The sequence below is a fragment of the Rhineura floridana genome, chromosome 9, assembly GCF_030035675.1.
Source record: "Rhineura floridana isolate rRhiFlo1 chromosome 9, rRhiFlo1.hap2, whole genome shotgun sequence".
Lineage (NCBI taxonomy): Eukaryota > Metazoa > Chordata > Lepidosauria > Squamata > Rhineuridae > Rhineura > Rhineura floridana.
This window is the reverse complement of record NC_084488.1, coordinates 103857126-103870230: the sequence shown is the minus strand read 5'-3', so window position 1 is coordinate 103870230 and position 13105 is coordinate 103857126. Positions and strand designations below refer to the sequence as shown.

The 13105-nt window shown below is 43.9% G+C and overlaps 1 protein-coding gene across 3 annotated transcripts in view; it reads left to right on the top strand.

The window, feature by feature from the left end:
• The window catches only part of LOC133363717 (serine-rich coiled-coil domain-containing protein 1-like), a 708122-nt gene that overhangs the window by 609891 nt on the left and 85126 nt on the right, over positions 1 to 13105 (top strand). For all 3 annotated transcript variants that reach the window (XM_061583020.1, XM_061583019.1, XM_061583021.1), the window contains exon 8: positions 1622 to 1705. In XM_061583020.1, the coding sequence (XP_061439004.1) occupies positions 1622 to 1705 (84 nt within the window). The remainder of the gene's footprint in view (positions 1 to 1621; positions 1706 to 13105) is intronic.

Here is a 13105-nt window from a genome sequence, read left to right as displayed (position 1 = left end):
ACACAAGTAAACCACTGGGGTCAGTGTGGCTGACAAGGAAATCCACACAGGCCTGCAGCCACCATCTTGGCTGTTCTCTTTTGTCATTGTAGCAAAACTTGTTTTGAGCAAACCACTTATTCAAATGTTAAATATTTGGTGTCTGAAAAATTGATGTCTGCAGTAGCAGCCAGGAATATGGATCTGTATATGTAGAATGCAATCTGAATTTTAAATCTTTACATCAGAAGGAAGGTAGTTTTGTGAGAAAGGTCACTCAAACGTGTGATGTCACCTGCATTCTAAAGTGACTCAGTCTCAGGAATATTGATAGTCTTAATAGACCATCATATTTTTTCTGTTGGAAAAAGATACTTTCCTGTTTGTTCTGATTTTATAGGTTGGGTAGCTAATTTCAGTACACAGCCCCAGGATGTCATCTGAACGCACATGAGGCCTCCACCTTGCTGAAGTTAAGCAAACCTTGGTCTGGTTAGTGCCTAGAGAGATCTTCTAGGAAACACTTGTATACCACCTTTGGTTCCATGATGGAAAAAGGGTAGGATATAATGCACTGCCAGTCATTGTAGACAATACTGAACTAGGCCTGACTCAGTATAAGACAGCTTCCTGTGTTTCTATTTCTTATATTCCACTATTCCTTTCCAAGGGAAACCACAGCTAGTAGCCAGAAAACTACAAAATTAACATTAAATATCAGAATAGAATAAAGCATAGCATGTATCAAACTATAAAACAAATGTAATTTGTTGATGATGTGGTGTATTCTGTGTTAGCAATATCTAGTCCCATACCCCTATGGAAGTGAGAGAAAGAATAGGATTCAAGCCTTGGGATGGGATTAGCTAAATGTCCAATGAAATACATTAACAGAATGGCAGTTGCCCTGTGTTTCCTAGGAAGAAAAGATGATTGTCAAACCAGTTTAAGTCTGTAGTGCAGATACGACCTGATAGTTAAGACCCTTGTTCTCATTTCCAGCCTCAGCACTTACATGGGCACCTTCTATCAGTTTAATTTCATGTTGTGCGCCAAACCTGTGACCTGTGATGGTTGAATCACATTTAGAAGAGAACTAAGTCAACCACAGGTCACAACACCTGATTTTGTAGCAATATTGTTGACTTCATGCTGGTTTGTTTCCTTCCATGGAAGGGTTGCTTCCTTTCCGTTTGTGGAGTGTCTGCTTGTGCCGCTTCCTGCCTTTTCCATCTGCAATCTTTTTTTCTAAATCCCAATAATGCATCTGAAGTGAAACTTTTGCAATGTTGTTTTGTGTGAACAGAACTATGAAATTTTATGGCCATCTGTTCCTTTACTGAAATAAAGAGATGCCTGACAGGAGCTTCAAAAAAAGACTTAAAAGAATCAGACACCAACAAAATGGACTTAACACACAGGGAGCTGTTCATATTTCTGTGTATATCATATCTTTGGATACATTTGGTGGTTTACCCTGCAAACTTAGAATATATTATTAAAAATATCACACATGATAGAGGAGCATTGACTTTCATTACTTGGATGTAATTATCTTGCACTGTGTGAAGCTGCCTTTTCTTGTCAGAAGCAAAGGAAAAGCACTAAGTCTATTATAACATCTCTTTTGATGTTTTTATAGGATGTAATGAAAGATGAATGCTCAGCGCTGACACTGCAACTGAAGGAGAGAGATGAACTCATTTCCCAACTTCGTGAAGAGCTGGTAAGCGAGAGGCAATACTCCTTTCTTTTTGGAATTCACTCCCATCTGACAATGGAGCTAATAAATAAATAAATAAAGTATGTTTGTGGCTGCTGTTGCAAAGTGGATAACTTAGAGCCCACTTAATCATATACTTCTGATTTGGGACAGGTTTTATGACCCTCAGTATCTGGGGACTTGTCAGCTTTGAAAGGGCCCACTACCAGCCAGGCTGATAGAGGTTGTTTGTTTTAGAAGATTGTGTTTTCAGTTGTCTTGCAGTATCAAAATGCACCACTCATTGGTGAGAAAAAAGAGAAAAAAGCTGCAGCTCTGTGGGGACCCTGTATAGCAAAAATTCTAAAGTGACTATGCATGTGTACCTAGTAATTTACTATTAGTGGTGCTTCCTAGTGATAAAGTCATCCAGCAAAATAGATGGTTTGTTTTTTAGTTTCGCCATGTACACACACACTAAAGTTCATTTTTATCTTTATATACTGGGTTGGATTCAGATTTAGTCATGCTCAAAGTAGACCCATTGAAATCAATGGAAATTAAGTTAGTTGCAGCCTCATTGATTTCAGTACCTGACTGGGAGTCCAGAGTCTATGAGTTCAAATCCCCGCTCGTGTCTCCTGGCTGTAAAGGACCAGCTAAAGATCACCCCCACAGTGAGTGGCTCAGGGGTTAAGTGCCCTGCCACCTTTGCAGCCGTGGGCAAGCTGCATAGTCCCAAGGAGCCCAGTTCCCCCCTACCTGGCAGTTGCGGACAAGGAAGGGGCTGGCTTGTGCAGCTGTGGCAAGCTGAGCAGGCCCTTGCCAGCTGGGGAGGACTAGCCTCAGAAGGAGGCAATGGTAAACCCCCTCTGAATACCGCTTACCATGAAATCCCTATTCATAGGGTAGCCATAAGTCGGGATCGACTTGAAGGCACTCCATTTCCATTTTTGCATTTTAAAATAAGGTGAATATATATGGACTGTCTTCAGTTAGGCCTATCACGCTGGACAAATGTGGAGCAAAATTAACAGTGAATAGATTGTCCATGATACAGGCTGCTGGTGTCATCAGATCAATCACTCACTAAGTAACCATGAGCTTGCACACTGCTGACTGCAGCACCCCATGCCTCACTGCCACCTCGCGGTGCCTACAAAGAATGGTAGGAAGGCCCTTCCCACCTTTATTGGCAGACCATGGAGATCAGTGGGTTTGTCTTAGCAGACCAGTTCAGTCACGCACTAATAATTAATGTATTCCCAATGTGCCCCCTGAAAAGCTGCTCCAGGGTATCAGGGAGTCTCTAAAGTAGTTGTGGTGTATGAGAGACTGCAGCTAGAGGGAGAGAAAGAGACAAAATGTATGTACTAGTGGATATATATATCCTTAGGCTACCATCACACAGTGTGACAACAGCCATCCATGGTGGCAGGTGGGCTGGGTGCATCAGGGGGTGAGCATGGTGGGTGAGTGTGGCTATGGGGGGCACCCAACTGTGGCGGGTGGGCAAGATAGTGGGGATGGGCTAGTGACCGAAGCAGCGGTAGTGAGGGGCACAAACAAGTGCAGTGCGGGTGATAAAACAAGCCAGGTGTCGGGGTGATGCTGTGGAGCCATGGTTGGTGGGAAGCATGGCAGGTGAGCAACTGAGGCTGTGGCAGCTGGGCAAGCCACAGAGGACAGTCACTCAGGATAGGCTGGGGCAACTATTCCTGTGTGGTTCCACCTCCCTCCTCATAGGAGAAGTTCTTAAGGGGGGAGAAGGCTTGGCAACCTGCGGCGGTGGAGGCATGGTAAGGTTTAAGGCAAGGGGAAGTTTTGCAAGGCCTGGAAGGGGCTTGTGGGCTTCTTCCTGGGATTAGGTGCTGGGGTTGGTGTGTGAAGTATGTAGGGGCGAAAACCCCTAGTATATATCATATTTATATGCACTATACATACACACATGTACACAGTATAATTTGATTTGCATGGGGAACATTTGCAAGGATGAAAATAGACTTTCTTCTACAATAAATACTGGTTATCTGTGTTCTGTTTTCAAATGTGGTTACATCAAGGAATGATGTATGATCTAATTAGTACATAAAATTAAATGGCAAAATGGAATTCAGAGAGCATCCAGCTTTTGTGCATTGGTGGAGCAGTGATACACCATCAGTCTTGCCAGAAGCATATATTACAAAGTGGCTGACAACTTTTGTCACTCTAGAATTATACCCTGTTTTTTACAGTAAGCTGTAGCTTCCTTGGGATTGGGATTTGTCTGTTGCATAGAAAATCTATAGTTTTTTGCTACAGGGATGCGAGCGCAGTGTTCAAGTTTCATATTAGGCAATAACCCAGGCTATGGTCTGAAGGCACATGAGATCACCACCTTGCTAAAGCCAAGTAGGTCTGAGTCTGATTAGTGCCTGGGAGCATGACTGCTTGGGAATCATATAAGCACCACCTTGAGTTCCATGACGGGAGAAAGGTGGGATAGAAATATAATAAGTTATTTTTAAATTCTGGAGCTTCCATGATTATTATTTATAAGTTGCTCTTCATCTGTAAAGCTCCCTAAGCAGAATATAACAAAATGAAAAGATCAAAACAGTATATTCAATCAACAATATACCACCAATAAAAACAATAGCATGTTAAAGTAAAGAGGAAATTATACAAAATATATCAAGTGCTAAAAAGCAGATCAGAAAACAGCTTAGTTATTTGTGTAATTGCTGTATTTATTATTAATTATATTTTATAAGAAACGTTGAGAGGCTTTTGAATAAAGAAAAGTAGGATTGAAAAATATAAATGAATAAAAGATGTGTGAAAAAACAGTTATTTTTATTTATTTATTTAACAAGATTTACATACTGCTTGATTGCAGAAAACCTCTTAGTAGATTTATACAAAAAAAAATTACCATACAAATCTGATGGAAAGGAGTTCTATAAAATGGGGGCCATGACTAAGAAGGCACTTATTATATGGGCTCCTTCTGGGAGGAAGGGCAAGATATAAATCTAATAAATAAATAAATTGGTGTAAGGTTAGCCTCCTGAATTGGTGGAAGCTGACAGTATGTATCTTAGTTCAGGGAGTGGGAGAAGATGTTCTCTTAAAATACCTGTGCTCTGGACATTTAGGGCTTTAAAGGACAGAACAAGCATCTTGAACTTAGCTTTGAAGGGGGGGGAAGCCTGGAAGTCAGTGATGCTCTCATGATAACAAACAAGTCTATGCATTCGGGACCAGATAAAGTTGTATAAAATCTATGATTGACGAAAGAAGGTTTAACTCTAGTCTATGGTTATTTTTAAACAGTATGCAGAGTTTCACACAGTTTCATGAGCTAATGCATGTTAGTGTGAGAATATAGTTGGTGGGTTTGGGTGGTTCTGAAATCCTGAAACAAATACGGATTTTATGCAAAACATTGCTTCATTTAGATTATTCCTTAACGCTGTGGTTCCCCTACTGTTTTTTCACTGTAATCACGATCAATCTTTGGGACTTTTGTTATAAGAAGATTCCTTTATACCAAGCCAGACTGTTTGTCATCCTTCTAGCTTAGTATTCTCAATTCTGACTGCCAGTGGCTCTCCAGGATCTCAGGCACAGAAAAGGCTTTTCCGTCTCCTTGCTACCAGATTCTTTAAGCTGAAGATGCCAGAGACTGAAACTGGAACCTCTTCTACTGAACTACAGGGCCTCTATTAGGATTCTCCCTCAGTATCCTGGAGGATGTTGATGGGTAACTCTCAGTTTTTGCACAAGAGTGCATGATTAGAGCAGCACTCCAGCATCCTTTGGGGCAATAAAAGTGCCACAGGCAATGCAAGTGACCCATCAGACTACATACTGCTCCGTGTGCAGGTCTAAAAGAGTTTCCATCCCCAAATAATCCCTTGGATTGCTTGAACAACCAGGTTGGCTCTGTATCACAGAACATTTTTTTTAATGCTATAGCCAGTTAGGCTGAGTAGATACAACAGGAACCATCATAGTAGATGGGGACAGGGCCGGTTCTAAAAGGTGGCCAGGTTGGGCACTGGCCCGAGGGCTGCGGAGCTACAGGAGCCCCGCTCCCCTTCACAATCCACGCCCCCCCACGCCCCCCACTTACCTGTCAGCCGGCTTTTTAGCATTCCCCTTAATGAAGATGGCGGCCGCAGCTTCCCTAAGGTACTGAAGCTGCTGCCGCCATCTTAATTGATGGCAGAGATGTGTGCACATTGCACGCATGTGTACCATCAACAAAGATGGCAGCGGAGGCTTCATTCCCCTTAGGGAAACTGCGGCCGCCAACTTCATTAAGGGCAATGGTAAAGACTAGACAGGTAGGGGGCCATGGGGGGCAGGGGGGCTGCATGTGCACGGATACACATGTGTGCGCACACACACACACACACCAGGGGGCCAGGGCAAGCTGATGCCCAAGAGCCCCCACATGCCTGGAGCCGGCCCTGAATGGGGATATATCGTGGGAGTCACTGCATTAGAAAATCACCTTGAAAAGTTGTGTATTACAGTTGCTAGTAGGGCTGGCATCATGAGTAGGCATCATTGGGTACCTGCCTAGGCTTACATCCCTGGAGCCAGCACTGACTGCTATTGCTGTGTATTGGCTGAACGGTTAAAAGCCACCAAGGCACTGCTGGAATCCACCTGGATACACTGCATCTCCTTCTGCAGACCATCAAAACCAGGTTCCTCACCCTGACAGGAGGCAAATGAAACTTTATTTGAAAGCTGGTCTACAGAGAATACGAATCCACTGCAGCTGCTCCTTATGAGGAGCTTAATAAGTTAGGACAAGCTGTTGGAACATATGCAGCAGATTTGGAGGTTCTAGGATTCATCTTAGATGATTAAAAAGATGCCAGGCATTAACATCTTTGCAATTTGTCTGAAATCATGAGTAATAATGCCCTGCTTACTGCGTAGCTGGCAGGCAGGGCACAATTGCAGGCCAGGACGAAGCTGCTGCCTCCATCTTAAATGAAGGCAAAGTCGTGCGTCGCGTCTATGACGTGAGCGCGATGCAGCAGACCTCATGGGCGGAGCTGCTGTGCTTATTTAAGCTCAGCAGCCCCTCCTACCTCCCTCTTGAAGCTGCGACGCCCACCCTGCCCTCCCTCTTTTATGGTGTGCCTAGGGGTCGCTTCGGGGCCGAGAAGGAATTTTTATCCTGCCCACTCTTGTTGGCGGGCAGGTTTTTTGCCTGCTCCACACTATGGGAGGGGGAGGGAATCAGGTTAGGGGGCGTTATTAATAGGTGGTTTTGGCTAATTGGCTACTTGACATTAAGAAAGGTTAATGCCCTTTAGGGCAGTTTGTTATAGCACTGGTAGCGGAAAGGTGCGGGAAGGGAATAGTTAAGGACAGCTAGGTGGCCCCCTTAGGCACCTTTGAAGGTGATTGGCGGTTCCGGAGGCCTGTCTGTCACGGCTATGCAGCTCGAGGACAGGCTATGGGCTGCCTTTGGGGCCAACTCATCTCATCTACCCAGGGGTTATTCGGCCCCGGGTGGGGATGACGTGGAAAGGCCCCCCTACTCACCTACAAGGTGTGGTCAGGGTAAGGGGTAAGCAGATGGGCTTGCCCTTACCCCAACAGGGGCTGGTCGCCCGAGAGCTGTTTGGCAAGCTACTTGCTCATAGACAGTTCCCGCACCTAGGCTTCCCTCTGCAGGTCACTTTAAATTGGGGTTTTTCTTGCTGTAATTTAATAAAGTGGCCCTTGTTCAACCCAAGCTGATGTCTCTGTGTTTTTATTTCGTCCCTTAACTGCAATTAGAAATGCAGGATAAGTTTCTCTAGAGAGTAAATACAATAATCCCAGGTTTACCCTTTTTTCCCAACCATACAATATGCTGAAGGAAATTTTTCATTTTAAAACAGTGGTCAATTAGCCTTTGTACTAATGATATTTTGAGCTATTTTGTATCAGAGATACACATGGCTGACTATCATAAGATTCAAAATAAACTAGGGCTTTAGAGCAGACTAACCAGGTCTTTGCGTATGACATTTGGGCCAACTTCTCAGCTGGTGCTTACAAATCTAGTGTACACTAGCTATATCTGTACATCTTTGAAGCTATATTATTATTATTTGTTAAAATTGTAGATTTTAAAAACAGGAAGAATATGCAAGTGCATGTCCTTTATAGCAAGGTAGATAGAAACAGAAAAGTAATTTTAATTCACCTCAAAATATGTCTTACAAATTGAATTAAATTTCATGCCCTGAAAACTTTAATGGCATGATAATGTCTGTTTGAAAAGAGTAACTGTTGTATGCAAGGAAATCATATTGTGTATTCATCTTTATGATAATTCCTTACTTGTTCTGCATTCTATTATAATTTTTTATGTTATTTCACATTGGTTATTTTATGATAGGATATTACAGGTCCAAGGATGATTTACATAAGAAGAGGCAGTTGTAAGTACTTACAAGTCTTCTTTCTTCCTCATATTTAGGAAACATCTGAGTAGAAAAGAAATAGATTAGGTGTATTTAAACATTATTAAAGTGTCAGATTCCTTTCCTTCTTTTTAGAGAGAGAATTAATTGCATGTATTCCAGAAAAAGGCTTATCTCAGCAGTAATTACTCTTCAAGTCAAGGCAGCAAGGCAGCTGTAGAGTGTGAAAATGACAGTATCCAATGATACACAATGTGGATTAGCCTTCCATTCCTCGCACTCTCTGAAGCCTTGATGAAAAGCTGTCAGCAAGATACAATCTTTAATATTCCCTTGCACTTGTGGAGGTGATTCTGCATATTAGTTTCAGTCTCTATCACAAAGTGGTGTGATTTTGCACCACTTGGTGCCGGATGCAGATAAATGATTGTCTTGGCATTGCTGCAGGAAGAGGTTTCTGGTCTGATGCTGATTCCCTTAGACATATTTACATAGAAATAATATGGCAGGAGTTGAGTGCGTCAACAATAAAACAGTGTCCTCAAGTGTCTCCATCTAGACATCTTACAACATGACTAACACCTCGTTAATAATAATGCATCAACATATGCTTGTCTTCTGTTAAGGTGTTACTGGTGGGTGGCTAGCTTCAGGAGATACTCATGATTTTATTGACAGGCATCCTTGCAGATTTAGATAAATATGACCTGGCTTTACTTTGAAAGTGCCTTCATCTTTCTGTCACACTGAGGAAGTCATAACTGAGCTGTGCGCAAATGGATATGGGGGAGATGCATGGTTTGTCTCTCTTATTTCCTGATGGTTCAAACCTTATCGTTTGATTCTCTTTGGAAATTCCCTAAAGTATTATTTTTCACTTTAGAACAAATAAATCATTTATGAGTGTGGGGGTGTTACATTTCATTTTTATCCCACCCTCCTTCTTTCTTTTCACCACCTCATTTTATCCTCTCAACCAACCCTGTAAGGTTTGTTAGAGTGAAAGAGTGATTCACTCAGTGTCACCCAGTGAGCTTTATGCCTGGGATTTGAACCCAGACCTCTGCAGTCCTAGTCTAACACTCTAAATATTACACTAGCCTTTCCCAACCTTTGGGTCCCCATATGCTGCTGGATTACAATTCGTTTAATTCCTGGCCATTGGCCATGCTGGCTGGGGCTGATGGGAATTGTAGTCCAGCAATATCTGTGGTTCCAAAGGTTGGGAAAGGCTGTACTACACCATTCTGGTGTTTCAGGTTTTATTATTTTTCTTTTCACTACCATCTTACAATCTACATGGACATTAACACAGTTTTATATGTGAGAGATTGAGGCTGTATTCCAATAATTTGCCCAGCCAAGGCTATGCGTTCTGTCCATGGCTAGATGGGATCTGAACCCCATTGTCTTGGGTTTGAGGAATTCTGCAAGCTGGCATGCTGGTTCCACATACTGTGAGTGGAAAGTAAGCAGAGAAAAGAGAGGTAGTGGTGGTTTACAGGATTAGCATGAGCATAGCCTTGCATGCCTATAGGTGTCCCTATATTCAACTGCTCATGTCATCCCTATGTTTAAGTGTGCAAACATCCAGGTGCCCTGTAGCCATTGGTGCTAGTAAATTACAATAACAATAATAATAGCATTTAATTGATGGATTTCTAATGATATTATTATTATTATTAAGCCACTTAAAATAAATGCATAAATAATGGGGATTTGCCACTGTTACCTGGCTTGCTATTGAAGCCAGGAATCTATTTCAACTCCATTCTAGCTTCTAGAAAATCTGGCTGGCACCTATAATAATAATAATATAATAATAAATTTTATTTGTAAGTCGCCTATCTGGCCGTATGAAACGGCCACTCTAGGCGACGTACAAAAGAATAAAATAACATATAAATACAAATGAACAGCAACTCTACATAATCAAAACCCACCCACATCTTTACAGAATAAAACGAGATTTATTATTTATTTATTTATTTATTATATTTCTATACCGCCCCATAGCCGAAGCTCTCTGGGCGGTTCACAACATATAACATCCAATATACAATTTAAAAACATATACTAAACTTAAAAATTATACCAAAAATACCTAAACATAATTAAACATATAAACAACTACAAAACTCAGTACTAAAATATTAAATATAAAATGCATTAAATCGATTGAATATTAAGATGTTAAGATGTTAAGTAGTGTTCCTTTTGTAACTGTCATCTTAACATTCCACCTCCTTTGCTCAGGGCTTCAGGGATAGGCTTCTCCTTGTTGACAAACACCCTAATTTGAAACAACAGCTTATCTGCAATGATGATCCACTCAGAGATTACCCAAAAGTCCCATAGGCCCGCCAAAACAGCCAGGTTTTCAATTCTCGGCAGAAACCTGCCAGGGAGGATGTCATAGGGCAGAGAATTCCAGAGGGTGGGGGCCACAATCGAAAATGCCCTCTCTCTGGTCCACACCAGCCTAGCTGTTTTAACTGGCGGGACCGAGAGAAGGTCTTGTGAGGCTGATCTCGTCAGGCGGCATATTTGATGATGCTGGAGGCGCTCCTTTAGATAAACTGGACCAAAACCGTGTAGGGCTTTAAAGGTTAATACCAACACCTTGAATTGGGCCCGGTAAACAACTGGTAACCAGTGCAGATCTTCTAGCACTGGAGTGATATGATCATGGCGGCGGCTGTTCTTAATCAAACGTGCCGCCGCATTCTGAACCAGCTGTAGTTTCCGGACCGTCTTCAAGGGTAACCCAACGCAGAGCGCATTACAGTAGTCTAAGCGAGAGGAGACCAGGGCATGTACCACCCGTGGGAGCAGATGGACAGGAAGGTAGGGTCGCAGCCTCTGTATTAGATGTAATTGATACCAAGCTGTCCAGCTCGCTGCCAAAACCTGAGCCTCCATGGACAGCTGGGAGTCAAGAATGACCCCAAGGCTGCGAACCTGGTCCCTCAGGGGCAATCTTACCCCATTCAACACCAGGTCAATATCTCCCAACCTTCTCTTGTCTCCCACAAGCAGTACCTCGGTCTTGTCAGGGTTCAGTTTCAGCCTATTGCCTCCCATCCATTCACTTACGGACTCCAGGCACTTGGAAATGGTATCCACAGCCAACTCTGGTGAGGACTTAAATGAGAGATAGAGCTGAGTGTCATCCGCATATTGGTGGCACTGCAACCCAAATCTCCTGATGATGGCTCCCAGCGGTTTCACATAGATGTTGAATAGCATGGGGGAGAGGATAGAACCCTGTGGCACACCACAATTGAGAGGCCAAGGGTCTGAAACCTCATCTCCCAATGCCACCCGTTGATGCCTGTCCGAGAGATAGGAACGGAACCACCGTAAAACAGTGCCCCGTATTCCCATCCCCTCCAGGCGATCCAAGAGGATACCGTGGTCAACAGTATCGAAAGCCGCTGAGAGATCCAGGAGGATGAGGAATGCATGTTCTCCCCTATCCAGCACCCTCCTCAAATCATCCACCAGAGCGACCAAGGCTGTTTCAGTTCCATGTCCAGTCCTGAAGCCCGATTGGAATGGATCTAAATAATCTGCTTCATCCAAGTGTGTCTGTAACTGTGTGGCCACCACTCGCTCAATCACCTTGCCCAAAAATGGTAGATTAGGGACTGGGCGAAAGTTGTCCAACTCTTGGGGAACCAAGGAGGACTTTTTCAGAATGGGCTTTATTACCGCCTCCTTAAGGGCTAATGGCATTGCACCCTCTTCCAAGGAAGCATTTACCACTGCCTTGATCCCTTTGCTCAGTCTCTCTTTGCAGCCCATAATGAGCCACGTAGGGCAAGGGTCAAACAGACAGGTGGTCGGCCTCACAGTAGAGAACACCTTGTCCACTTCCTCAGAGGCTGAAACCGATCCCACCGGACCGGGATGCAACTGGCCGACTCTGGCCCACTTCCTGTATCCATGGCGTATGGAATCATGTTCTTCAGGCGCTCGATTTTATCAGCAAAGTGTTTGGCAAATGAGTCACAGGAGGCTTAAGAATGTTCCAAGGGTTCCTGCGCAACCGGACCAACCAGGCTTCGGACCACTTGGAACAACCTCCTGGGACAGCACTCTGCGGATGCAATAGAGGCAGCAAAGAAATCCCTCTTTGTTGCCTTTGTTGCCACTTGATAGGCAGCTATTGCTGCTCTAACCAGTGTCCGATTGTCTTCGGAGTGAGATTTCCGCCACTGGCGCTCTAGTCGTCTCACCTCCTGCCTCAGACCCCGTAAGCGTGGTGTATACCAGGGCGCAATCTGAGTTCTATTCAGGGGGAGAGGACGTTTCGGAGCCACCTGGTCTATTGCCCTGGTGATCTCCCTATTCCACTCTGTCACCAGGGTTTCGACCGGGCGACCTTCTGACGGCTCCAGATCTCCCAGCGCATTCAGGAATCCCTTTGGCTCCATCAGGCATCTGGGACGGACCATCCTAATAGGTCCCTTTCCCCTGCAGAGGGTGTGCGGCAATGAGAGGTCCATGTTCACCAGATAGTGATCTGACCATGACACGGGGTTCGAAGAAACAGCCTCCATTTTCAGAGCACTTTCTCCCCCTCCCGAGACAAACACAAGGTCAAGAGCATGACCGGCTACATGGGTGGGCCCAAAATTACTAAGGTGCAGTTCCCAGGAAGTCATGGTTTCCATGAAATCCCTAGGAGCTCCTATGAGAGCTGCCTCGGCATGCAGGTTAAAGTCCCCCAAAACCAAAAGGTTGGGGGAGAGAACCCGCACGCCCGAGACAACCTCGAGCACCTTGGTCAGGGAGGCAGCCGTGCAGCGGGGTGGGCGGTACACAAGCAGAATCCCTAGACTGCCCTTAGGGCCCAACCTCCAGTACATGCAGTCAACAAACTTGGTCTCATGGAGAGGGAGTCTGGCAAAACTCAAGGACCTCCGGTACCTATGTTTTGTAAGCAATTAATAACAAAAAAAATCACCTTTTTATGTTCATATAATATGATTGT